The sequence below is a fragment of the Manis javanica genome, chromosome 5 (assembly GCF_040802235.1).
Source record: "Manis javanica isolate MJ-LG chromosome 5, MJ_LKY, whole genome shotgun sequence".
NCBI lineage: Eukaryota > Metazoa > Chordata > Mammalia > Pholidota > Manidae > Manis > Manis javanica.
The window spans coordinates 73047158-73074246 of NC_133160.1; the positions used below are offsets into that span (position 1 = coordinate 73047158).

General features: G+C 42.1%; 1 protein-coding gene across 2 annotated transcripts in view; it reads left to right on the top strand.

The window, feature by feature from the left end:
- The first annotated feature begins 2514 nt into the window (after window positions 1-2514).
- The window catches only part of METTL14 (methyltransferase 14, N6-adenosine-methyltransferase non-catalytic subunit), a 39499-nt gene continuing 14924 nt past the window's right edge, over window positions 2515-27089 (top strand). The window contains exons 1-6 of one of the 2 annotated variants that reach the window (XM_073237107.1): window positions 2515-2720; window positions 14298-14386; window positions 15027-15114; window positions 22389-22469; window positions 22826-22913; window positions 26609-26699. In XM_073237107.1, coding sequence (XP_073093208.1) covers window positions 2655-2720; window positions 14298-14386; window positions 15027-15114; window positions 22389-22469; window positions 22826-22913; window positions 26609-26699 — 503 coding nt within the window. In that variant the 5' untranslated portion in view covers window positions 2515-2654. Of the gene's footprint in view, window positions 2721-2810; window positions 3021-14297; window positions 14387-15026; window positions 15115-22388; window positions 22470-22825; window positions 22914-26608; window positions 26700-27089 lie in introns of those variants that run through there. The other variant, XM_073237108.1, reaches the window with a different exon arrangement.

Genomic DNA, 27089 nt, shown 5'->3' on the forward strand with positions numbered 1-27089 from the left:
TCTCTCATTATTTCCTTAAAGTGCTGACAAGTAAAATTGCTTTTCCAAAGAGTATGAAATACTTTTGGGTCTTCCCAAATTTCTTCTACTCACCACAGACATCCCCTAGTGGCCCTTATGTAGGTGTAATGAATAGATGTTATTGATAGGCATGTATAGTACTCTACAGGTGTGCTGATGTGGTTTGAGGTTTTATAATTCATTGGTTGGGAGACAGATTTCAGAGTTATATTCCACCCCTCCCGTGTGTGTGTGTGTGTGTGTGTGTGTGTGTGTGTGTGTGTGTGTGTGTGTGTGTGTGTGTGTGTGTGGTGTGTGTGTGTGTGTGTGTGTGTGTGTGTGTGTGTGTGTGTGTGTCCTGCAATAACTCTCTGTGTGTTTCCAGTGGTTTTATAAAGTAGTCCACATTTGTGTGTGTGTGTGTGTGTGTGTGTGTCCTGCAATAACTCTCTGTGTGTTTCCAGTGGTTTTATAAATACTATAAAGTAGTCCACATTTGCATCTTTATCAATCCAGGTTCCAGGTAGGAAAGCAGAAATGATTTAAAGAATTCTAAATGGATAGCATTTGCTATGCAGAAATGTTTACATGGGTGTTTAAGGCTAGAAAAGCAAAAACAGAATGGTGAGATTAAATCAGAAATTTATAACTGCAGGAAGTGGCCATCAGTCCTGGAGCTGGCAGAACAGAGGGTGGGAGTGGTATTACCAGGGCCTGAGAGAAAACTCACTGCTGGGGATGCCACACAAGTGGGGAGAAAGGTACGGGAGCCCCAGGGAGGGGCTGCAGCAGCTGGCTCTGGGACTTTGTAAAGGCCAGAGTGAGAGATATAGCTTTCCCATGCTTTGCCTTCTGATTTCTGCCTGTGCCTCCTCTTGGCAGCATCTTACAGGAAGCCATTTGACAAGGAAGGCTAGGAAGTGTTTGCAGACTCCCAAGCCAACCATCATGGCAGAGCAGTTTAGGTGAGTATGGGACTCAAAGACAGCAGGCAGATAACCTGCACTATACACTTTACCACGAGAAAAATGTTCCTCCTTCAGACAGTAAACTGCACAGAGAAAAACTGACTTCTTTTTGGTCTTTGGTAGACTTGAAAAACTAAAGTCTATCACAGTGCCTACCACATAAAATACTCAATACATATCAATAAATATTTGAGTGAACAAATGCCTAGTCCTTCATTGACAAATAGTTCACATCAGTAGTCAATTTACATGATTAGCAGGTGATGCAATTGACTTTTAAAGAAACATATTTTATATCATATGTACAAATTAGCATTGTCCTTACATTATAGGCTCCTTGGATGTTAATAAACCTTTTAAATAGTGCTGTTACTCAAGGGATTTTTACAACTCTTTTGTATTTGCCTTTCAGAGCTAATTCTTGAGAAATGCATGATAATTAGTAGAATCTAGTCCTGCCCACTTCTGGACTAGCCTGACTCACCTGGTTTTGAGCTGGAGAGTTTAATAGTATTTTTAAAAATTGATCCATTCTCAAATAAAAACCTATACTAATGATGGTAAGTACTTGCCACAATTTCTAATTAAACTTGAGGCAACATTATTTCATTAGTCTAGTTCTGCCACTTTGAATTTGGAATAAGATGACAAATGTGGTGAAAAATAAGGGTAATAACAAGATTCTGGTCTTTGCTGCCTTCCTATGAAGAGAGGAGAATCACCCGGGTACTTTCAATAGGCCGTTTCCATATACAAGCGTTATTTCCAGCTAAGACAAACGTACAAGAACAAAAAGGGGTCCCCTACCCTCTGACTTCTTGGGCATGAACAGGGCACATTTTACTATCACTCACCCACTTCCCTAAAGGGAAGACGCCATAAAATGCATTACCGTTAAAAGTAGGAAGCTTCTCAAGGTCTAGTTAAGTGTGGGAAAGGGTATGAGCACATGTAGCGGGTGATCCCTGCCTCAAGGGAAAAGTAGGTAACAGTGAAAATCCTAATGAACACTTCCACGGCGCTGTGTGCCAAACTGCTTATGCTCAGTCTTAACAACTCTGTGAGGCAGGCACTCTTATTGTTTCCATTTTAGAAATGAGAAAAGAGGCTCACGGAGGTGATTATTTAGCCAAGGCCACTCAGCTAGTAAAAGGCAGTCCAGGGGTCAAGCTGACAATCAGGCTGGAATTTGCGCTTTAGTTAAAAAAAAAAAAAAGGTGTTTGGCAATTTTTAAAACTTCAGGACTGGCAACTGGGGAATTAATAGAAAAGGCAATCAACAAAACAGTCCACACCTCGGAGACACCGCAGGAGCTTGATGTCTCCAGAACGAGAGCGAGAAGCCACCGCCAGTCACCAGTTGCCGGGTGCGCTCCGCACGAGCTCCGGCCGTCGCGGCCCCGCGCGGCGGAAGGGCTTCCGACACTCCCACCGCGCGCGGCGCCGCAACCTCCCTCATTGGGCCCCTTCCGTGGTGTCAGATCGCGAGCGTCCATGAGGGGACGGGACTTCCGTCTCCGTCTAGCCAATTCCGGCTGCACCGGAAATAACTATTGAAAAAAGGATTAAGGATACGGCCACCTCAAGTTCCTGACGAGTCTTGTGGTCCACAGCCTCGGAAGGAAAGCTGCGCTGAGGTCATCCGTTCATTGCCAAGTTTTCGGAGTAGTGGAAACCAGTTGGGACATGGACAGCCGCTTGCAGGAGATCCGGGAGCGGCAGAAGCTACGGCGACAGCTCCTCGCGCAGCAGGTCCGCGGCCCAGTGAGAGATCGCGAAAGCGCGTGCGCGGCCGCCCTCTTCCCTCTCATTGCCCGTCTCTTTCCCCTCCCTACCTGCCGCTCTGCAGTCTCTGCTGGTCCCTGGACCTACCCACCCTTATCGCTCAAAACTCCTTAGTGTCCCGAGTGTTTTCCATTTCGTGTCGCGGTTATTGAGGTAGCGCTAAGCCGAGCGCCTCCACTTGTCTTCAGCACCCTTTCTGGAATACCCGCCAGTGCCTAGCACCATGCTCAGTGATGGGGATACAGAGAGGAGGTCTTTGGGAATAAGGTACCTCAGTTCACGCACGCAAAAGTGACTTCTTGTCCTCTAAACCTCGCTTCACTGTTTAAAAGGGCTTCTGTGCCTTGCCTTGCCCTGTTGTCAGCGCTCATTTCTTGAGATTGGCTTGTGAGAAAGGTTTACAGTATTTTCTTTGGGATCGTGCCTCAAGACTGCATTGGGAGTAGCTTGAATATAAATTTTAGATGCTTCATCTTGTGTGTTACAGTCCACTTGCTATGTATTGTATTCTCGTCATCACCTAAAGCTAATATTTGAATTCTTAGTATCAGTCGCCACGAACCTCTGAGAAAGGTAGTATTATAGACACTTAACGGATAAGGAAACAGAGGTTCTAGAGGTTAAGTAATTTTTTCCCCAGGTCACTCACCCCAGCGCCAGAAAATTGAACCCAGGTTTGTCTTACTAAAGCTTGTCTGCTTCATGTGTATGAATGAATGAACATTTTCAGATCAGTAGAGTCAAATGAGAAAACGCAGATACCATAAAGTCGGGCTGTATTTTCCATTCTACCATTCAGATCAGTTAAATGATGGAGATAATCTTATTGTTATTTTTTCCATAATAAATCTTGTTGTAAATAGAAATCTGAAACCTATCCTCTTTTATGACTTGATGAAAAGATGTATGTTATAGTGTTAAAAATGTGGGAATTTGGAATCATCTGTTTTGTCCCTTTGGCATTCTGACCTTGGGAAAATTAAGTATCTTTTCCAAGCCTTCTTTTTGTTCACTCATTTTACTGTATTACCTTTAAAAATGTTCATTTTTCTTACCGTTAAGTAAATACCCTTAAGTTTTGAATTCAAACCTCTATTTGACTCAAAATAATTTATAAACAATTATTTGTTGAGTGTCTTACTATGTGCCAGGGGTTCTAATAGGCATTGGCAATTCACCTATGAATAATAAGTTGTTTCTACCCTCAAAAAGCATACAAAGTACATAAAATTTAATAATAGCTGCCACTTTAAATCCCTTGTCTGTGTCGGCTCTGCTAAGCTTTTTATGTACTCTGTCTTCACTTGTGAAAGTCAGATGCCATCTGCATTTTATAGATGAAGAAAATAGAGCTCAAAGAATTTAGGTAACATTATGAAGGCCACAAAGCTGGAAAGTGTGCATGCTGCAGTTTTAGGTCTGTATTCTTTCCAGTATACCTAGCTGCCCACTGGTCTTCTAATTGGATAATTAAGGATGTCTGAAATCAATCACAGGCTTCCACTTTACCAACTAAGGTTTTCTTTTCCTTACGTTTTCCCATATGAATGAGACAAACTGGTTCATTGTTCTCCAGAATGTGATTTGTGCAATATATACTTTATGATTTTTTTTTTAAATTGTCTTCCTTTCTGATTTCTGTTTATCCTTTATGGCACATTTCAGGTTAAAACTTTGTGATGAAACCTATTATGATTTCCCTGGCCTAGGCACTTCTTCCTCTGAGCTTTGATTATCCTTGCTCTCTGTAACTTATTGTTGAAAGGAAAGGAGCGACACACAGCAGCAATTCACCGGAGAGTTCCGCTTTATTAGGGAAAGGTGCTGGGTTATATAGGAAGGGGCATAGGGTGATTGTGGTGTTACTTCTACGGGGCTGGTGGCTGTTGGCTAGGTGCTGGGATTGGGAGGGGGCGAGAGGTGATTGGGCTTCAGGTGGCGCCGGCGGGAACCGAGGACCCCGAAAAGAAGCCGGAAGTTTGCCATCTTACTGGTGGGGTCCCTTCATTCCCCCCTTTCTCCTCTATGGGTTTGTGGACGTTGCTTTCTCTCTGACTGCTTCTTGCTGAACAGGGGCGGACAAGGGAGTGAGGGTTTGAGGATTGGGAGGAAAGGGTTGATAGGACTCCCCACAGTAAGGATGAGTAGATGTGGACTTCTTCAGGTTGGAAATCAATGAAGGTTCCCTGTAACCATAGGTCGAGGACCTGTTGATTCCAATGGTGCCAAGAGGATATGGGTGTCAGGAGCCAGGCGTCTGCGGCCATTGTTTCCAGAAACAGTTTATAGCAGAGAGAGGGGTCCATCTCAGCATGTGGTGAGGAGGTCACGTGAGGGTGAGGGATCTTCTGTAGCCAGAAGCTGGTAGTTCCTGAGTAAAAGCTGGTTGAAAGCTTGATTAGAGATTTTTCCGACTTGGGATTTGATGAACTTTATTATACAGGGTAAGAAGAGACAGACAAGAAGAATGACTATTATGGGGCCTGCAATGGGCCAGAGCCAGGTGAGGAGGGGTTTTGTTAGTATTGAAGAGAATGGGTTGGAATTGGAAGCAGAGTGGAGACTGGAGGCAAGGTCGGTGAGTTTGGTGATGTCAGTTTCTACAATGCCGGATTCGTTGATGTAATAGCAGCACTCTTCCTGGAGGAAGACGCAGGTGCCGCCCTTCTCGGCTGTAAGCAGATCTAGGGCCCACCGGTTTTGAAGGGTGACTTTAGGTAGCGAAGTGACCTGTCTTTGGAGAGAGGCTAGGGAATCGGCAGTGGATGTCAGGGCTCCCTCAAGTTTGGCGTCGAGATCTCTAACTGCCCATAGAGAGTGACCCAAGGCTCCTCCCGAAAACCCCACCCCAGTGGCTGAGGTGATCAAAGAGATACCGACCATGATGGGAAGGAAAGCAGCCCTTTTTGTGCGTGAGTGCAAGGGAGGTTGGAGCTCAAGAAATTCTGCCATGCTGTAAAGTGTTAACTGTGGGATTAGGGTGACGAGAATGCAGGGTGTATCGGAGTTGAGAGGCAGTGAGTTGAAAAGACTGCCATTACACTAAAAGAAGTGTCCCGGTTGCATAAAAGTCTTAGAGCCGGAGGTAGGGGTGTAGACAGAGAGGCAGTGAAGTGCGCTGGAGGGGGGTGGAGTTGGGCCTACACAGTGGTGGATGGTGAGATTATCTGCGTATTCTGGTTCCCATAGGGGTATGTCTGCCAGGGGATGGAGAGGTTGTCCTTCTGCATGGAAAGAGTAGTTGGAAATATTGAGGGGCACGGCGGCCAGCAGTGGGCGCTGTAGTGATGCGCACAAGAAACAATTGGCAGTGTTGAGGGTGTGGTTGAGAAAGATGGTGGTGTCTTGAATGAGCTGTAACCAAGAGTAGGAGGAATAAGAAGATGAAGAGGTGCCATCAAGAGTTTGGATAATGACTTTCTCGGAATGTCTGATATCTGATGCAACTTGAGAGATCTGGGAGCGAGAGGGAACATACTCTCGAGAGATATGAAGGGTACCATGGGGGGTCGAGGACCCCTTGTAGTAAACTGAGCCTGTTACTCCAGCAGCCCATCGAGAGTCCCAGGGATCTGGGATTGATAAGGAGAATGAGCCGTTGGGATATTTCATGAAACGGTTGGAGGAGTAATACTGTGGGTACTGGAAGTCACCCATGTAGTGAATGGCACAAGACCAGTAGGGACATCCCCCGTAGGTGTCTTGCCATCGCCTGCAATAGGCTTGTCTTTGGTCATAGAGGAAGCAGAGGTAGGGAGAATAAAGGTAGCTGTAAATGAATACTTCGGTGGAGGGAGGAAAGTGGAGGTACAAAGGCTCAGAGCAGCCTTTCAGAGGGCAGTCTGATGTGGCAATGAGGGCAGTAACTTTTGTTTGATGCTGTGTGTAAGTCTGCCTGACTTTGAATCGCTATACAAAGGAGGGTGGGGCGGCGGGGAAGACAATAGGAATGAGGGAAAAAAGCGAGAGAGCAGTAAAGGAGGAAAAAGTCATGATTCGGGTATGGATGGCAAAGGGGGTGCACGGGAGATGCGGAGCTTCAAGGGATCAGAGGGATGAGGCATGGTAGAGTAGACAGCATCTTGGGCTGTATCCGAAGGACTCTGGATTGTGACTGATGGGTCTTGGGTGTCCAGAGAAGGTGGGTCTTGGGTATTTGGTTTCAACCTGGAGATATGAATCCAAGGGGTGACAGAGTTATCAGGCAGTGAGAGCTTGGCGGCCGAGGGGGTGCAGAGAATAACTGGGTGTGGACCTTCCCATTTCGGGGTGAGAGAGGGCCGATCCTCTGGTGGCTTATAAAACACTAGTTGGCCGGGCTGTAAGACAGGAGGATTTTGGGAGGCGGATGGATCAGGAAGGAGCCAATCCTGATATTTCCACAATTCAGTGCGGAGGAGAGAGAGTAGTGGAAGGGCTATATTGGGAGGAATTGGTCCTTTGTGGGAAGGGAGCCCCGGGGGTAGAATCGGGCGGCCGTACATGATCTCAAAGGGTGACAAGAAGGAAGGTTTCTTTGGGAGGGCTCGAATACGGAGTAGAGCTAAGGGAAGTAAGCGAACCCAGTCAAGGTGTAGTTCTAGAGATAGTTTGGTCAGGATGTCTTTTAGAGTCCTATTGGCTCTTTCTACTTTTCCTGAAGCTTGTGGTCGATAAGGACAATGTAAATGCCAGGGGAGCGAGAGCGACTTGGAGAGGTTCTGGATAATTTGGGCAGTGAACTCAGGGCCGTTATCTGATTGGAGGGAAGTGGGCATCCCGAACCTAGGAAAGATCTGGGTGAGGAGGATAGAGGCAACTATGGACGCTCGTTTGTTAGTGGTGGGGAAAGCTTCGACCCATCCTGAAAATGTATCTACTAGCACGAGTAGGTATCTGGTACGTCGTACAGGGGGCATGTTAGTGAAGTCTATTTGCCAATCTTCAGCGGGGACATTACCCCTTACTTGATGAGCCGGGAAGGGTCGGGCTTTGAGGTGGGTATTAGGGTTAGTGCGTTGGCAGATGGTACACTTGCAGGTGATTTGATTAAGTAGGGTTTTGTCTTCAGGAGAGAGAGGAAAAAAAGATTGTAAAAAATGGATCAAGGATTGGGGGCTGGGATGGAACAGGTCATGTAAGAGGCGGAAGAGAGACTCTTTGTCCTGAGAGCAGAGGGCGTCTTGTGATAAGGCTAAAACCACAAGGGCAGACGGATTGTTGTCCGGTATGTTTTCTGATAGAGCAACTGACCGGGCTACTCTGTCAGCTTTGTTGTTACCTCTTGCAATGGGGGAGTCATCTTTTTGATGTGATTTGCAGTGGACTATGCCTAGTCGGTGTGGGAGTTGTGAAGCCTCTAGAAGTTTAGTAATTAAGGCTGAATTAGTTATGGAATTCCCTTTTGTGGTGAGGAGGCCTCGTTCTTTCCATACTGCCGCGTGGGACAAGAGAATGTGCAATACGTACTTGGAGTCAGTGTACAATGTGAGAGACGTGTCCCGGGCCAGAGTGCAAGCTCTGGTGGCTGCAATGAGTTCAGCCTGCTGATTGGTTGTACCAGGGGGTAGGGCTCATGCCTCAATGACATCTTCGAGGGAGACTACTGCGTATCCTGAGTAGTGGGTGCCCTCATGTTTAAAGGAGGACCCATCAGTAAACCAGATGAGGTTGGAGTGTGAGAGGGCTCCTTCGGAGATCGTGGAGTGGCACAGAAGGAAGTTGTGAAGGGCTTCCAGGCAATCATGCGAGGGAGTATGAGGAGAGTAGGGCAGAGGAAGAAGAGTGGCCGGATTCAGGGGCTGGCAGGGGAGGAAAGAAATGTCTGGATTTTGGAGGAAAGAGGATAGTAAGGTCAGGAGTCTGGAGGGAGGGAGAGTCTGTAAACTTTTGTAGGTTAAGAGATCTTTTAGGTGATGTGGGGACAGAATGGTAAGGGGCGCTCCGAATGTTAGTTTATGAGCTTCTTTCTGCAAGAGCTGTCCAGCGGCTAATGCCCGTAGGCAGGGGGCCCATCCCCGAACTGTGGGGTCTAATTGCTTGGAGAGATAAGCTACTGGGGCAAAGGATGGGCCATAATATTGGCCTAGGACTCCTAGAGCTTGACTGGACCTCTCATGAATGTATAATGAGAAGGGTTTTGACAAATCAGGGAGATCGAGAGCTGGAGCTTCTACAAGGACTTGGCAGAGCTTAATGAAGGAGTGTTGGGGTGAGGATGATAATGGTTCTTCAGGGGGGCCCTTGCTGAGGTCGTATAGGGGTCTTGCCAACAGGGAGAAGTTAGGGATCCACGCTCTAAAATACCCAGCCAGGCCTAGAAAGGAAAGGATTTCTGTCTTGGTTTTGGGAACGGGCAGGTCAGAGAGGAGTCGTTTTCTGTCTAAGATAATGGACTTTCTTTGTTGAGACAGAAGGAATCCAAGGTAAGTGACAGAAGGGGAAGAGATTTGAGCTTTGACGGGGGATACTCGGTAACCTCTGGAAGCTAGAAGGTTAAGTAGAGACACAGTGTCAAGTTGAGACTGTTCCCACGAGGGACTGCAGAGTAGAAGATCATCTACATATTGTAATAAAGTGGACTCGGGGTGATCATGGTGAAACTGTTTGAGGTCTTGAGCTAGGACTTGTCCAAAAATATGGGGACTATCTCGGAAGCCTTGTGGCAAAACTGTCCAAGTATGTTGTACAGAATGTCTGGTGTATGGGTCCATCCAGGTGAAGGCAAAAAAATCTTGGGAGGAGGGGTCTAGAGGAATAGAAAAAAATGCGTCCTTGAGATCTAGGACTTAGAAGTGGGATGCGGAAGCAGGGATCTGCGATAAAAGGGTGTATGAATTTGGAACTAAGGGATGGATAGGGACAACGGCTATGTTGATGAGGCGAAGGTCTTGGACAAGGCAGAAAGATCCGTTGTTTTTTTTAACAGCTAATATGGGGGTATTAAATGGGGAGTGAGTGGGTCTGAGGTAGTTTTTGTTTAAGAGATCTTGAATGATGGGTTGGAGGCCTATGAGGGCTGACGTGGTTAGGGGGTATTGGGCCTGACAGATATACTGAGAGGGGTCACGTAATTTGATAGAGGCAGGGGGACATAGGGCCACGGAGGGGCTTGTAATGTCCCAAACTTTGGGATTTACAGGGTGTATAAGGGCGGAACCGGAGCTTTCATTGGGTAGAGGGGAGTTGTCGGCTATGAGGGCCATCAGAAAGGGAGTACTGGGGGCTGTGGGAGTGGATATAGTTATGGAAACGTGGAGGAGGGAAAGGATGTCCCGTCCTAGTAAAGGGATGGGACACTGGGGCATAACTAGGAAGAAGTGGGAGAAAGGTATGGGACTGTCTAGGATTGTGCATAAAAGGGGGGGGGTTTAATGGGAAAATCTGTTTACCTCCTACCCCGACTATAGGAGTAATGGCTGGCATGGTAGGGCCCTGGTATTCTTGCAAGACTGAGAAGGTGGCTCCTGTATCTAGGAGGAAGGAGATGGGGCGACCGTTTACTGTTAAAGTAACCCTGGGCTCCTGTTTGGTGATGGAAATGGTCGGGCGAGAAGCCCCCGGGCCCCGTCAATCTTCTTCTGCCAGCCCCACTACGGCGGGCTTAGGATGGGGGTTGTTTGTCCAGCCTCCCCTTCGGGTGGTTGGGCAATCAGACCCCCAGTGGCCCTTTTTGTGGCATCTGGGGCATGGGGTGGTAGGAGATCTGGGGGAGGGGCATGCCCTTGACCAATGTCCCTCTTTTCCGCACTTGAAACGAGCTCCTGGGGGGGGCTTGTCTGTACATGGGCGCCCAGGTTGTGGTTTTATCAGCTGGGCCAACATCTGGAAATTGGCCTGACCAGCTTTTTGTTTACGGCGTTCTTTCTCCTCCTCCTGGTTATGGAAGACTTTAAAGGCTACTGTTAGGATCTCAGTCTGTGGGGTAGCGGGGCCCTGTTCTAACTTTTTGAGTTTAGCTTTAATGTTGGGGTAGCTTTGAGCTAGGAAGTATGTCATAAGGACCTGTCTTTCTTCAGGTGTTTGTGGGTCCAGGCTGGTATACTGTAATAGGGCTTGAGTGAGTCTGTCTAAGAACTCGGAGGGGGTTTCATCTCTCTTTTGAATTATGTCTTGGAGCTTTTGAAAATTGACTACTTTATGAGCTGCCTTTTTTAGACCTGCTATTAAGCAGGAGGCAAAAATATCTCAAGAGTGGAGACCCACGGCGGTGTTATAATCCCAGTGTGGGTCTTGTTCGGGGACAGCAGTGGGGCCAGGGGGACAGGTGGGGTCAGTCCTGTGGGTTTCAGTAGCATGTGTTTGGGTGAAGTCACAAGCTCGTCTACGCTCTACAGGGAGGAGAGTATTGGCCAGGAGCATGAAAATGTCATGATGCGTGAGGCTGTAAGACTGGAGGGTCCATTGAAACTCCCTGATGTATGTCGTGGGATCAGTGGAAAAGGAACCTAGGCGTTTCTCTAGTTGGGCTAAATCTCCTAAGGAGAAAGGGACGTGAACGCGCACGATGCCTTCGGATCCTGCTACTTCCCGGAGCAGGGCGATAATTTTGGGAGGCCCTCAGGACCGAGTCTGAGGGGGACTGAAGGGTTCTGGCTCAATCTGTGCGGGGGAAACAGGTGATGGGGGCAAAGCCGCAATAATTTTGGGAGGCCCTCAGGACCGAATCTGAGGGCGCAAAGACGGACGAGGCTCTTGGAACTTAGTTAGAGGGGGGCTGAAAGGCTCAGGCTCGATTTGCAGGAGGGGGGAAGGTGAGGGGGACGGAGGAGGAGGGGGTGAGGTGCAGGAAGAGATGGTGGAGGAGGGGGAAGGGAGAGGATGGGAGGCTTCTGCGGGGGTGGAGGCGGCGGCGGTAGAGGAAGGGGGAGGGGCTGTTGTAGGAGAAGAAGGGGAAGGGAGAGGATGGGAAGCTTCTGCCGCGGGGAAAGAGGCAGCGGTGGTGGCGGTAGAGGAAGGGGGAGGGGCTGTTGTAGGAGAAGAAGGGGAAGGGAGAGGACGGGAGGCTTCTGCCGTGGGGAAAGAGGCGGCAGTGGCGGCAGAGGGTGGAGGGGTTGTAGGAGGGGGAGGGGCCAAAGGGGGAAGTCTGTATGGCGGAGGCTCGTCGGCTGGGTCAAAGGTAATTGAAGAGGGACTGGGAGTGTGTGGAGGGAAGGGAGACGGCTTGCAGGCTAGGAGAACTTGGGGCGGGGAGCAGGTGGTGCAGAGGCTGGGATTTTGAGCTAGGAGGCGAAAAGCTTCGATATAGGGAATCTCCTTCATTTTTTCAGGCGCTGGCAGTAGTTAAAGAGATTGGGAGTGATGTTAGGATCAAGAGTTCCCCCTGCAGGCCATTGGTTGTTATTGTCTAGGGGGTATGTCGGCCAATCTTGGGAGCAATATTTACGGAGAAGTTTTGGTTTTATATCAGGCGTCAGGGAGAGGGTAGCCAGATGCTTAAGCAGGCATTCAAGAGGTGAATTTTCAGGGCAGGATGAGGAGGCTCCCATGGCTAAAGGACAGAGAAGGAGACAAACAGGGAAAGACAAACGGAGATCCTCGGACTGGAAGCAGACCACAAGGAGACAGAGGGCATCCCTGATGGTCCTTGGTGGTCTGCGGAAACTCGTATACGAGTCGGAATTTCTTGGGAAGTGTGGGTCATCACCCAGACTTCCCTAAGAAGGCAGAGTGCCGGAGTCACGAGGTGCCTAGCGCTAGGCGTTTTCGGCGGACGGAGCAGAAGGAGGAGGGGGGGAAAAGGGAGCGTTCTCATCCGCAAAGGAGTCACCTCGTTTATGGCTGTTGGAGGGGGGGGCCTGAGAGTCTGCTGCAGCTGTGAAGGCCTGAGGCGGGGATTTATGGCTGTCGGAGGAGGGGCCTGAGGGTCCGCTGCAGCCGTGAAGGCCTGAGGTGGGGATTTATGGCTGTCGGAGGAGGGGCCTGAGGGTCCGCCGCAGCCGTGAAGGCCTGAGGCGGGGAGAGTTCCCTCGTCCCCGAGCGTCAGGGCCTTGCCGGACGATCACGGTCAATGGCACTGCGATAGCTCGCAGAAGAGTGGCCCACCCCGGGGAAATTTTGCTTAAAATGTTTCAGCACTGATGGAAGGGACAGTGAATGCGTTTATGGCTTTTGGAGGAGGGGCCTGAGGGTCCGCCACAGCCGTGAAGGCCTGAGGCGGGGAGCGTTCCCTCCTCGTCCCCGAGCGTCAGGGCCTTGCCGTACGATCATGGTCAATGGCACTGCGATAGCTCGGAGAAGAGTGGTCCACCCCGGGGAAATTTTACTTAAAAAGTTTCAGGCCTGAGGCGGGGGTTTATGGCTTTTGTAGGAGGGGCCTGAGGGGCCTGAGGGTCTGCCGCAGCCGTGAAGGCCTGAGGCGGGGAGCGTTCCCTCCTCGTCCCCGAGCGTCAGGGCCTTGCCGGACGATCACGGTCAATGGCACTGTGATAGCTCGGGGAAGAGTGGCCCACCCCGGGGGGAAAACTTACCTAAAGGCCAGAGACGAGTGGTGAGTGTGATGAGCCAGCGCCGGAAAAAGAGGACGAGGGCAAGCTGCTGCTGGTGTTGGGGGGAAGACGGGGCCCAGTTGGGGTGTCCCGTCTCCCGGGTTTCAGCACCAATGAAAGGAAAGGAGTGACACACAGCAGCAATTCACCGGAGACTTCCGCTTTATTAGGGAAAGGTGCTGGGTTATATAGGAAGGGGCATAGGGTGATTGTGGTGTTACTTCTACGGGGCTGGTGGCTGTTGGCTAGGTGCTGGGATTGGGAGGGGGGCGAGAGGTGATTGGGCTTCAGGTGGCGCCGGCGGGAACCGAGGACCCCGAAAAGAAGCCGGAAGTTTGCCATCTTACTGGTGGGGACCCTTCAATTGTCATACTGGATATAAACAGTGTGAGTGCAGTATGTGCATTTAATTCCTGTTGGGTTAATCTTCTACTCTAATTTTGTTTTTTCCTAAAGTAAGCTTTAAATAAACATTTATTGATTGATGAACTACCAGAATAGAGCACAACTCAGTATGTATAATTTGGTTGATTTGCCTTCATCTGGTGGATGATTGTATTTTGCAGAATAATTCCTGTTGGGTCAGTCTTCTACCCTAACTTTGTAGAACTGTCAAGTAGAATTTGAATTGCCATTTTTTAGGTATTGGTAAAATTCAAATTGTGTGTATAATAACTGTATAAAGACTTGGCTTGAATAAAACTGGATAGATACTTATTAAAGCATGGAATAAGGTATAAGGCATGAGCTGATGGACATAGTGTTTAACATAGTGCCTGCCATATTATGAACCCTACACAGTAGCTGCTTTTTTTGTTGTTACTGCTGCTACTACTAAATTGTTTTATTATTTACTTTAAAACTAGAGGTTTGACTAATGTCTTAATTTCCAATATAACTGAAACTGTAAAATGTTTTTCAGCTGCCAAAATCATTATTAACATGGTTTTGTTCTAAGGTATTTCCCATTTTTCCTGCAAGGTAATGAATCCATTTGCCTGCTGAGGTAAAACTGGTAAAACTGGAAAGGCTGTCCTGTTGCATTGTTACCTAATTTTTGGTTTTTGCTTTTTCTCAGTTGGGAGCTGAAAGTGCTGACAGCATTGGTGCTGTGTTAAACAGCAAAGATGACCAGAGAGAAATTGCTGAAACAAGAGAAACCTGCAGGTCTGTTGAATAGTTTTTTTTAGTGACATGTCAATATTGTGGAAGGATCGTTGTTTTAATAAATAATGCTAGGTATGAAGCATGTTGTTGTAACAAGCATCAAAATAAAGATCTGAGAAAACTGGTTCTTACTGCACATCAATCACGAAATACTTATTTCCTGAATAGTAAGTTCTCATTTATAAAGTAGTTAGGAAATGAAAAATTAGAGTAGGAATTCACTTATATACCACAAATAATTATATTTTAAAATTTCTTATAAAACACATTTTACCCTAAAAATGGTATTCATTTAGTTCATAAAGCATTTCGAACTTTTTCAGTATTCTAGTAATCAATTTGATTATCAGTTTTGCTTAAGACTAATTAGAATGATAGATAATATAGGAGTTTCTTTTTGCCATATAGCCATTATAAAAGCTTATTTTCTCATTTGGTTGCTTACTAATAAAAATAAAATGCAGAGTTATCAATCAGGTTGTTTGACATTAAGATTTGTAAACTGGGTGAATAGATACTGTTTAATCAGGAAACAAGTGCCTTATTCTGTGTTTATAACCTGTTATTTAATATTGTTAATAGATGAATGTCTATATCTTATATAAATATTTCAGTGTGATAGTTTAGCTTTAATTTTCAGAGCTTCCTATGATACCTCTGCTCCAAATGCAAAACGCAAGTATCAGGATGAAGGAGAGACAGATGAAGACAAAGTGGAAGAATATAAGGCAAGTAGAGAGTGAGGCGATTTTATGGTCATGAAAAATAAGTCCTTACAATAATAGATTCTTATCCAGGAAAAAAATGTGATGGAAAACTGAATTTTAGAATGTCTAAAATAATTGTCTGTAGCATTGTAATATGTATAATTTTCATGTAAGAGGTGTGTGGATTAAATTAGGCAACATATATAAAGCACTTAACATAATGCCTACTGAACAGTAGGCAATAATTTTTTAAAAAATTTTTATTAAGGTATTATTGATATACACTCTTTTGAAGGTTTCACAAGAAAAAACAATGTGGTTATTACATTTACTCATATTCTCAAATCCCCACCCATATGAGAATGCAGTCACTGTCCATCAGTGTAGAAAGATGCCACAGATACACTATTTGCCTTCTCTGTGCTACACTGTTCTCCCGGTGATCCCCCACACCATGTGTACTAAACATAATACCCCTCAATCCCCTTCTCCCTCCCTCCCCACCCACCCTCCCACACCCCTCCCTTTGGTAACCACTAGTCCCTTCTTGGAGTCTGTGACTCTGCTGCTGTTTTGTTACTTCAGTTTTGTTTCATTGGTACACTCCACAAATGAGGGAAATCATTTGGCACTTGTCTTTTTCCACCTGGCTTATTTCACTGAGCATAATATCCTCCAGCTCCATCCATGTTGTTGCAAATGGTAGGATTTGTTTCTTTCTTATGGCTGAATAGTATCCCATTGTGTATATGTACCACATCTTCTTTATCCATTCATCTACTGATGAACACTTAGGTTGCTTCCATATCTTGGCTATTGTAAAAAGTGCTGCAATAAACATAGGGGTGCATATGTCTTTTTGAATCTGAGAAGTTGTATTCTTTGGGTAAATTCCAAGGAGTCGGATTCCCAGGTCAAATGGCATTTCTGTTAGTTTTTTGAGGAACCTCCATATTGTTTTCCACAATGGTTGAACTAGCTTACATTCCCACCAGCAGTGTAGGAGGGTAGCCCTTTCTCCACATCCTCACCAGCATTTATTGTTCTTAGTCTTTTCGATGCTGGCCATCCTTACTGTGTGAGGTGATATGTCATTGTGGTTTTAATTTGCATTTCCCTGATGATTAGTGATATGGAGCATCTTTTCATGTGTCTGTTGGCCATCTGAATTTCTTCTTTGGAGAACTGTCTCTTCAGATCCCCTGACCATTTGTTAATCGGGTTATTTGCTTTTGGGTGTCGAGGTGTGTGAGTTCTTTATATATTTTGGATGTTAACCCCCTTGTCAGATATGTCATTTACAAATATATTCTCCCATAATGAATGTTGATGGTGTCCTTTGCTGTACAAAAACTTTTTAGTTTGATGTTGTCCCATGAGTTTATTTTTGCTTTTGTTTCCCTTTCTCGAGGAGATGGGTTCAGGAAGAAGTTGCTCATGCTTATATTCAGGAGATTTTTGCCTCTGTTGTCTTCAAAGAGTTTTATAGTTTCATGACTTACCTTCAGGTCTTTGATCCATTTTGAGTTTAATTTTGTGTATGGGGTTAAACAATAATCCAGTTTCATTTTCTTGCATGTAGCTGTCCAGTTTTGCCAACACCAGCTGTTGAAGAGGCTGTCATTTCCCCATTGTATGTCCATGGCTCCTATATGGTTGGGTTTATATCAGGGCTCTCTAGTCTGTTCCATTGGTCTATGGGTCTGTTCTTGTGCCAGTACCAAATTATCTTGAATACTGTGGCTTTGTAGTAGAGCTTGAAGTTGGGAGGCATAATCGCGCCTGCTTTATTCTTCATTCTCAGGATTGCTTTGGCTTTTCAGGGTCTTTTGTGGTTCCATATGAATTTTAGAATGATCTTTCTCTAGTTTGTTGAAGAATGCTGTTGGTATTTTGATAGGAATTGCATTGAATCTGTAGATTGCTTTAGGCAGGATTTGCCATTTTGACAATATTAATTCTTCTTACCCAAGATCACAGAATGTGTTGCCATTTATTGGTATCTTCTTTAATTTCTCTCATGAGTGTCTTGTAGTTTTCAGAGTATAGCTCTTTCACTTCCTTGGTTAGGTTTATTCCTAGGTATTTTATTCTTTTTGATGCATTTGTGAGTGGAATTGTTTTCCTAATTTCTCTGCTAGTTCATTGTTAGTGTATAGGAATGCCACAAATTTCTATGTATTAATTTTGTATCCTGCAACTTTGCTGAATTCAGATATTAGATCTAGTAGTTTTGGAGTGGATTCTTTAGGGTTTGTTATGTACAATGTGATGTCATCTGCAAACAGTGACAATTTAACTTCTTCCTTGCCATTCCGGGTGCCTTTTATTTCTTTGTGTTGTCTGATTGCCATGGGTAGGACCTCCACTGCTATGTCGAACAGAAGTGGGGAGAGTGGGCATGCTTGTCTTGTTCCCTATCTTAAAGGAAAAGCTTTCAGCTTCTCCCTTTAAGTATAATGTTGGCTGTGGGTTTGTCATATATGGCCTTTATTATGTTGAGGTACTTGCCCTCTATACCCATTTTGTTGAGAGTTTTTATCATGAATTGATGTTGAATTTTGTGAAATTCTTTTTCAGCACCTATGGAGATGATCATGTAGTTTTTGTCCTTTTTGTTGATGTGGTGGATGATGTTGATGGATTTTTGAATGTTGTACCATCCTTGAATCCCTAGAATAAATCCTACTTGATCATGATGGATGATCTTTTTGATGTATTTTTGAATTTGGTTTGGTAATATTTTGTTGAGTGTTTTCGCATCTATGTTCATCAGGGATATTGGTCTGTAATTTTCTTTTTTTGTGGTGTCTTTGCCTGGTTTTGGTAGTAGAGTGATGCTAGCCTCATGGAATGATTTTGGAAGTATACCCTCTTCTACTCTTTGGAAAACTTTAAGGAGGATGGGTATTAGGTCTTCACTAAATGTTTGTTAAAATTCAGCAGTGAAGATGTCTGCTCCAGGTAGTTTGTTCTTAGGTAGATTTTTGATTACCACTTCAATTTTTTTGCTGGTAATTGGTCTGTTCAAATTTTCTGTTTCTTTCTGGGTCATGCTTGGAATGTTGTATTTTTCTAGGAAGTTGTCCATTTCTTCTAGGTTATCCTGTTTGTTAGCGTATAATTTTTTGTAGTATTCTCCAATAATTCATTGTATTTCTGTGGTGTCTGTAGTGATTTTTTCTTTCTCATTTCTGATTCTGTTTATGTGAGTAGACTCTTTTTTTCTAGATAAGTCTGGCTAGGGGTTTATCTATTTTGTTTATTTTCTTGAAGAACCAGGTTTTGCTCTCATTCAGTCTTTCTATTGTTTTATTCTCGATTTTATTTGTTACTGCTCTAATCTGTATTATGTCCCTCCTTCTACTGACTGTCAGCCTCATTTGTTTTTCTTTTTCTAGTTTCATTAATTGTGAGTTTTGACCCCTCATATAGGATTGTTCTTCTTTCCTGAGGTTGGCCTGTATTGCAATATACTTTCCTCTTAGCATGGCCTTCGCTGCATCCCACAGATTTTTTTTTTTTTGTGGTGTTGAATTATTGTCATTTGTCTCCACATATTGCTTGATCTCTGTTTTTATTTGGTCATTGATCCATTGTTTATTTTGGAGCTTGTTGTGAAGCCTCCATGTGTTTGTGGGATTTTTCATTTTCTTCTTGTAATTTATTTCTAGTTTCATACCTTTGTGGTCTGAGAAATGGGATGGTACAATTTCACTCTTTTGGAATTTACTGAGTCTCTTTTTGTGGCCTAGTATATGATCTGTTCTTGAAAATGTTCCGTGTGCACTTGAGAAGAATGTGTATTCTGCTGCTTTTGGGTGTAGAGTTCTGTAGGTGTCTGTTAGGTCCATGTGTTCTAATGTGTTCTTCAGTGCCTCATCTCCTTACTTATTTTCTGTCTGGTTGGTCTGTCGTTCAGAGTCAGTGGAATGTTAAACTCTCCTAAAATGAATGCATTGCATTCTATTTCTCCTTTTAATTCTGTTAGTATTCGTTTCACATATGTAGGTGATCCTGTGTTTGGTACATAGATATTTATAACGATTATATCTTCTTGTTGAATTGACCCTCTTATGATTATGTTATGTCCTTGTCTCTTGTGACTTTTTTGTTTTGAAATCTATTTAGTCTGATACAAGTACTGCAACTCCTGCTTTTTTCTCCCTATTAGTTGCATGAAATATCTTTTTCCATCCCTTCACTTTTAGTCTGTGTATGTCTTTGGGTTTAAAGTGAGTCTCTTGTAGGCAGCATATAGATGGGTCTTGTTTTTTTACCCATTCACTGACTCTGTGTCTTTTGATTGGTACTTTCAGTCCATTTACATTTAGGGTGATTATCGATAGGTATGTACTTATTGCCATTGCAGGCTTTAGATTCGTGGTTACCAAAGGTTCAAGGTTAACTTCCTTACTAAGAGTCTAACTTAACTCAGTATGCTATTACAAACACAATCTAAAGGTTCTTTTTTTTTTCTCCTCCTATTTCTTACTCCTCCATTCTTTATATATTAGGTATCATATTCTGTACTCTTTGTCTATCCCTTGATTGACTTTGAGGATAGTTAATTTAATTTTGCATTTGCTTAGTAATTAGCTGTTCTACTTTCTTTTCTGTGGTTTTATTACCTCTGGTGACAGCTATTAAACCTTAGGAACATTTCCTGCTATACCAGTCCCTCCAAAATACACAGTAGAGATGGTTTGTTGGAGGTAAATTCTCTCAGCTTTTGCTTATCTGGAAATTGTTTAATCCCTCCTTCAAATTTAAATGATAATCTTGCCAGATAAAGTTATCTTGGTTTGAGGGCCTTCTACTTCATTGCATTAAATACATCATGCCACTCCCTTCTGGCCTGGAATGTTTCTGCTGAGAAGTCTGGTGATAGTGATGGGCTTTCCTCTGTATGTGATCTTATTTCTCTCTCTCTGGCTGTTTTTAATAGTCTGTCCTTATCCTTTATCTTTGCCATTTTAATTACTATATGTCTTGGTGTTGTCTTCCTTGGGTCCCTTGTGTTTGGAGATCTGTGCATCTCCATGGTCTGAGAGACTATTGCCTTCCCCAGATTGGGGAAGTTTTCAGCAATTACCTCCTCAAAGACCCTTTCTATCCCTTTCTCTCTCTCTTCTTCTTCTGGTACCCCTATAAAGCAAATATTGTTCCATCTGGATTGGTCAAACCGTTCTCTCAATATTCTTTCATTCTTAGAGATTCTTTTTTCTCTCTGTGCCTCAGCTTCTTTGTATTCCTCTTCTCTAGTTTCTATTTCATTTATTGTCTCCACCATATCTAATCTGCTTTTAATACCCTCTGTTGTGCTCTTCAATGATTGGATCTCTGACCAGAATTCATTCCTGAGTTTTTCAGTATCTTTCTGTACCTCATGAGCATGTTAATGATTTTTATTTTGATCTCCCTTTCAGGAAGATTCATGAGGTTGATGTCATTTAATTCTTTCTCAGGAATTGTACTGATAACTTTGAACCAGGTTCCTTTTGTGTTCATATTTGTATATGGTACCCTCTAGTGTCCAGAAGCTCTACTCTCTGGAGCTGTGCAGCCCCTGAAGCAATGCCAGGGGTCGCAGGGCAGCAGTGTTGCTGCCTGGGGAGGAGGAAAGAACTGTTTTCCTGCTTCCCAGCTGCTATGCTTGTCTCCACTGCCTGAACCAGTGGGCTGAGCACACAGGTATAAGCCTCTATGCTTTGTGTTTGTGGTTGCTGTAGACATGTCTTCCCTCTGTCTGGCCTAACACCAGGGTAGGGTTTGCTGATTTGCAAGCCATGGGGCTGGCGGGGAGAAAGGTGCAGTAGGCTACGTATCACAGAAGGGGTCCTTGGAGCTGTGTCACCAGCCAGGGAGCTGGAGCAGCTGAAGATCGTGAAAGCTCCCAACCTGCTGGGCAGAGTGCACCCGGACAATTTTGTCTACCTGTCCTTTCTCCTGAGCAGTAAGCTCTGTGCAATCCTTGCCCCTTTAGCAGCCCTCTTACTAAGGGCTTCGTTATTAGGGAGTCTCTCAGACTGCGTCCCTTTCTTTTGTCCCAGAGCAGCCGGATATGGATTCCTGCTTTCCACAAGTGGCTGGAATCTCCGTCTCTCCAGGAGAGAGAGCCTGTCTTAGCTTTCCAACCCCTAATCTCGAGAGTACCATGCAAGCACCATGAAATGTAGGTTTGTGCTCCTAGAGCAGATCTCCAGAGTTAAGTAGTCAGCAGTCCCAGGCCTCCACTCACTCCCTGCTCCTTTTCTCTTCCTCCCACCTGTGAGCTGGGGTTGGAGAAGGACTTGGGTCCTACCAGGCCACAGCTTTGGTACGTTACCCTATTCTGTAAGGTCTGCTCTTTTCTCCAGTGTATGCAGTCTGGCACAGTCCTCCTTTCTGTTGCTCTTTTTGGATTAGTTGTATTAATTATATTTTCGTATTATATTCAGTTTTAGGAGGAAGCTTCTGTCTCACCTCTCATGCCACCATCTTTCGGCAATAATATTCTTAAACAAAAGTAATAAGGTGTTAGGTGTATCAGAAACTGGATATTTGGATTAATTTCCAAGAGGCTACAATACTATCTTTTTTGAGTTCTGTTATTCCATGTTAATAATATAGAGTAATTAAATTAAACCATTTTAAGAATTCATGGGCCAGACAACTGTAGAGCCATTTCTGAAAGAGGCCCATGGAAAAAACCCAACTTTTATACTTATAATTGCAATATTTAGTTGAAAAGAAAGTACTGTGGACAAAAGAACTTGTCTCCATATTTTCAAGTTAACTACTGTACAACCGTAGTTAATAGAGAAGAAAATACATAGTTCCAGTAAATCTCTAGGAAGTTCAATGATGTAATTACCTAATCCAATGAACAGTTTATGTAGTGTATTTTGATATATGCTAATATGTAGCTTAAATATTTATGATTATTTCAGGTCAGACCATGTACAGTTCCTGATACTTTAACATTTTTGACCAGTAAAGATTAACAGTTTCATGATTTTGTCTGGCAGAAGTAAAATTTCCCCCTTGGTGGTCATAGCTTGATTTATTTGAGCTAAATTTGAATATTTATAGTACTCTATATATGAGATAATTCTAGACATCTCAGTGAACAATATTAGTAGTTAGATGAGAAAGCAAAGGCCTCAATGTTTGACCTTAATGGTAATTTGAAAAATTTATGTCTTAGGGAAATAAATATTTATAAGGAGGCTTAAAACTCAAGGTAACAAAATACATAAAGTATTCCTCCTAGGCATATATGTAAAATGTTTACTTAATCTTCCTTTTTAAAGGATGAACTAGAAATGCAACAAGAAGAAGAGAATTTGCCATATGAAGAAGAGATTTACAAAGATTCTAGTACTTTTCTAAAGGTAAATAATTTTCAAATCTTAAAACCTCACATTTCGGCTCGGTGCCTAAAAACATTTTAAATATTTGTTTTTAATATTTTTTCAGTTATTGAGGGATCATTATAAGATAAAGATCATTTAAAATTATTTGTGAAATATTCTTCAGATAGTTGGCTAATTAGGATGAGACAATCATGTACTAATGTCTGTAGCTACTGAAGGGTAATACTATCATTTAGTTGTGGTGTTTTCAAATATTACTTTTTAAGTCTATCAATCAACATTCATTTTGTATGACCTCATAATAAGAAAGTAAAGAGTTAGTGTATCTACCATCAGAGTGAATGCTATTAATTTAATTTTGACTTTTTCTTTAGGGAACACAGAGTTTAAATCCCCATAATGATTACTGCCAACATTTTGTAGACACTGGACATAGACCTCAGAATTTCATCAGAGATGTAGGTATGTCCAATTTGTTGGGAATATGCTGTTGCTAACTCTATTATGTACATAGTGTTTATTCATTTTGTGAATTATTTCTAACAGTTATTTCTGGGGCTTGGCTTCCCCTTTCCACTCTCAATAGTTCTAGTACATCTTCCTTTTCCATCAAGCAGGCTTACTCCTTTCTCTCCTTTCTCCAGTTTGGTTCTGTGACTGTCCCTGTATTTCTGTTTTACCTTCCCTTATTCCTTCTTTGCTGTTCTTCCTTTCTTTATGTAGATCTGATTTTCTGACCTATGTTAGTTTCATTCTATCTGAAGAATTTCTTTTAACAGTCTTTCAAGTCATATCTACTGGCAACAAATTGCCTCAATTTTTGTTAAAGAAAGTCTTTGTTTCTCTTTCACTTTTGAAGGATAATTTTCTGGAGTACAGAAGAAGTGTTGGTGTTTTTTTTCTTTAAATATTTCATTTCACTCTCTTCTTGCTTTTGTGTTTCTAAGAAACTGGATATAATTCTTTTTTCCTTTATAGGTATAATGTTCTTTTCCTCTGGTTTCTTTCCAGATTTTGTCTTTATCTTTGATTTTTGCTATGCCTAGGTATAGTGTTTTTTTGGCATCATCTTCTTTGGTGTTCTCTGAGCTTCCCAAATAATTCAGTTTTTGTTCATTACTTTTCAGTGTTTTGAGTTTTCACTTGAGATTTCCTCAGGCTCAGAAAGTCTTCTTCCTCAGCTGTGTCCAGTCTACTAATAAAACCATGCAAGACATCCCTGTATGTCTAAAAATAGCTTTTTTAAGATAATTTATGTACTGTACAATTAGCCAATCTAAAGGATATAGTTCAACTTTTTTTAAGTATAGCCACAGGTTTGTGCAACCATTACCACACTAATTTTAGAACATTTTCATCTCCCCTGAAGAAACCCCGTCAGTACTCATTAGCAGTTAATTACCATTCCTTCCACTTCAGCTTTCACCCCTTGCTCTCTGTAACCATTAATAGATTTCCTGTCTCTACCACTTTTCCTAGACATTTCATATAAATGGAGTCATACAATATGTGGTGTTTTTATGACTGGCTTCTTTGACTTAGTATAATGTTTTCAGGGGTCATGGATGTTGTAGTATGTGTCAGTACTTCATTTCTTTTTGCATGTACATACAACATTTTGTTCATTCATTTGGATTGTTTCTACTTTTTGGCTGTTATAAACAATGCTTCTGTGAATATTTATGTAAAGTTTTTGTGTGGACATATGCTTTCATTCTTCTTGAGTATATACCTAGGAGTGGAATTACTGGGTCATGTGATTCTATGTTTAACTTCTTGAGGAACTGCACAACTGTTTTTCAAAGCAGCTGTGCCATTTTACATTCCTACCAACAATGTATGAGGGTCCCAGTTTCTTCTCATCCTTGACTCTTATTATTATCTGTCTATTTGATTATAGCCATCCTAATGGGTATGAAGTGTTATTTCATTGTAGTTTTGATTTGTATTTCCCTAGTGACTAATGGTATTAAACATCCTTCGTATGCTTATTGACCATGTAAATACCTGTTTTGGAGAGATGTCCAAACCCTTTGCTTATTTTTTAATTGGTTATTTGTCTTTTTATTATTACATTGTAAGAGTTTTTTTTATCCATTCTCAGTTCAAGTCTCATCAGATATATGATTGGTAAATATTTTCTTCCATTCTATAGGTTGTCTTTTCACTTTCTTGATGGTATCATTGGCAACACAAAACTTGAGCTTTGACGTAATCCAGTTTACTTCTTGTTGCTTGTTAGTGACATTACTCTTGAAGTAGAAATTGATCTTAATGTTTTCCTGAGCAAAATTTAGATATAGCATTAAAAGTTATGATAATGCCAAGTGAAATAAGCCAGTCACAGGACAAATATGCATGCACTTACAGAGGCACCTAAAATAGTATATGGAATATAAATACATACATTCTCACAAGGTACCTAAAATAGTTAAATTCATATAAGCAGAGAAAAGGAGTTGTTATCACAGGCTGAAGGGAGGGGAAATAGGGAGTTATTGTACAATTGGTACAAAGTTTCAGTTATGCAAAATAAATTGTTTCTAGAGATCTGCTGTATAGATAGTGCCAGTAGTCAGCAGTACTGTTGACTATAGTCAGCAATACTTGAAAAATTTGTTAAGAGGGTATATATCTTATCTTACATGTTGTTACCACACAACCAGAGAAACACAAGGAAACTAGAGGTGATGGTATGTCTGTTACCCTGAATGGTGATGTTTTCACAGAAGTATGCATATGTCCAAACTCATCAAATTATATATAAATATGTCAGTTTTTTTGTATATCAATTATACTTGAATAAAGCTGGCTTTCAAAAAAAGTTACTAAGTTTTATAACCATATTTTGATATGAACTTTTCTGCTTTTAAGACACTTGCTCTTCTCCAAGGCAAAGAAAATGTATTGGGGAACTGATTATGGATTGAGAAAAAGTTGAATCTTCTATTTTGTAGATGATTGAGAGCTGACTCTACTGTAATTGAAACCTGACTAAAATGAATTCTTCAAACTTGTTTTATTTGAAATTTGATTTATAATGACTCATTGAGGTGCTATAAATAAAATCTTTCCCTTTTACTCTTCAATATTGAAGTTATTAATATTTGTACTTCTGGTTTTTAAATTAAGATGTTTACATAATTTACATTGTTATGGCTCTGTTTCTTATGAGGGAAAATATCAAATAAGAGCTTTTAGTACTCTTTCATATTCAGACCTACTTATCCCTGCACTTGGTTAAACAGGCATTATGCTGTTTTATCTAAAATCTCCCCCGAGTCTTCAAGATCAAAATATTTTTGAGAATATGGGAACCATGAGTCTCCTGATTTTAAGTAACCTTTGTGGGATTTGTAGATGTTTTTCAAGGTCCTAAGCCTAAAAATAAAAAATTTTTGTTTTCATATTATAAAAAAATAAAATATGCAGATTTGATTTATAGTAATGTGGAGCTGTGAGATCTTTAAGACCATAAATATTAATATAGGAAATTTTCTTAGAGAAAGCAACTTGTCTTGAAATTGATAGTGTAATTTAGATAAATTATCAGAGTGAGTGAGGTGAGAGGACTCATTATTTCTTAACTAAATTTGTTCTGGGACTGTGTCTATAAGGCATAGCCAATTAATTTAAAATCATCAGCAATGTTTCTCTCACCTCTAACTATTCTTTGTTTCTTTGTATACCTAATTCATAATAAAAAGGAAATACTCATTTCCTTTTGCTTTTGATAACTAAGAAGATAAATAAAAATATTAACAATCACTAGATTCTTCAGGAGAACAATTTGTTTTAGCTAGAGAAAGAAAACAGTATGATAGAAAGGCAACTGTTTTTTCTTTTCCTGAGACCAGAATGGGTGAACTTGATGCAATGAACTGATTAACTTAATAAATATGAGAAATTAAATGGTATATTGACTTGAATTGGACTTCAGAACATCTGAGTTTCTGCCTGCATACAGGGTAAGCGTCATTAGGTATGAAATGTATATATGAAATGTTTAAAAACACTCAATTAACTTTTTTAAAAAAGATGTGAGAATAAAGTGGTGGTTGTATAACATTTTGTTTTCCTGAGAGTGCTTGTAACCTTTGAATTCATTGATATGAGCTTCAGTTATATTAAAATCATAATTTCTGTTTTTCCCTTAGGTCTGGCTGACAGATTTGAAGAATACCCTAAACTGAGGGAGCTCATCAGGCTGAAAGACGAGTTAATAGCTAAATCTAACACTCCTCCTATGTAAGTGTTTTTTTTTTTCCCAATTACTTTTATTCCCAAATTAGGCTTAAAATATCAATCTCTTCAATCCTGTAACCTCTCTGAAAAAAATTCAGCACCATTATAAAGTTAAACACTCTATTTCTTCATACAGTAAAATATATTAGTTTGAAATTCCAGTGCTGAGTACACAGTAGTAGATTCTCATTTAATTTTTTCAGTTTTCTAGATAATTTGCTTATAGTGCCTTAAAGTATTCTTTTCTTAGAAAATCATTCATATTTGCTGTATTGTTGAGCTTCTTAAAATGTTTTTAAATAACTTCTTCTCAAAAAGTAATTTATTTATTGAAGAAAGTTTAGAAAACTTAGATGAAGGAAAATGAGCAAATAAAAATTAATCATAACTCAG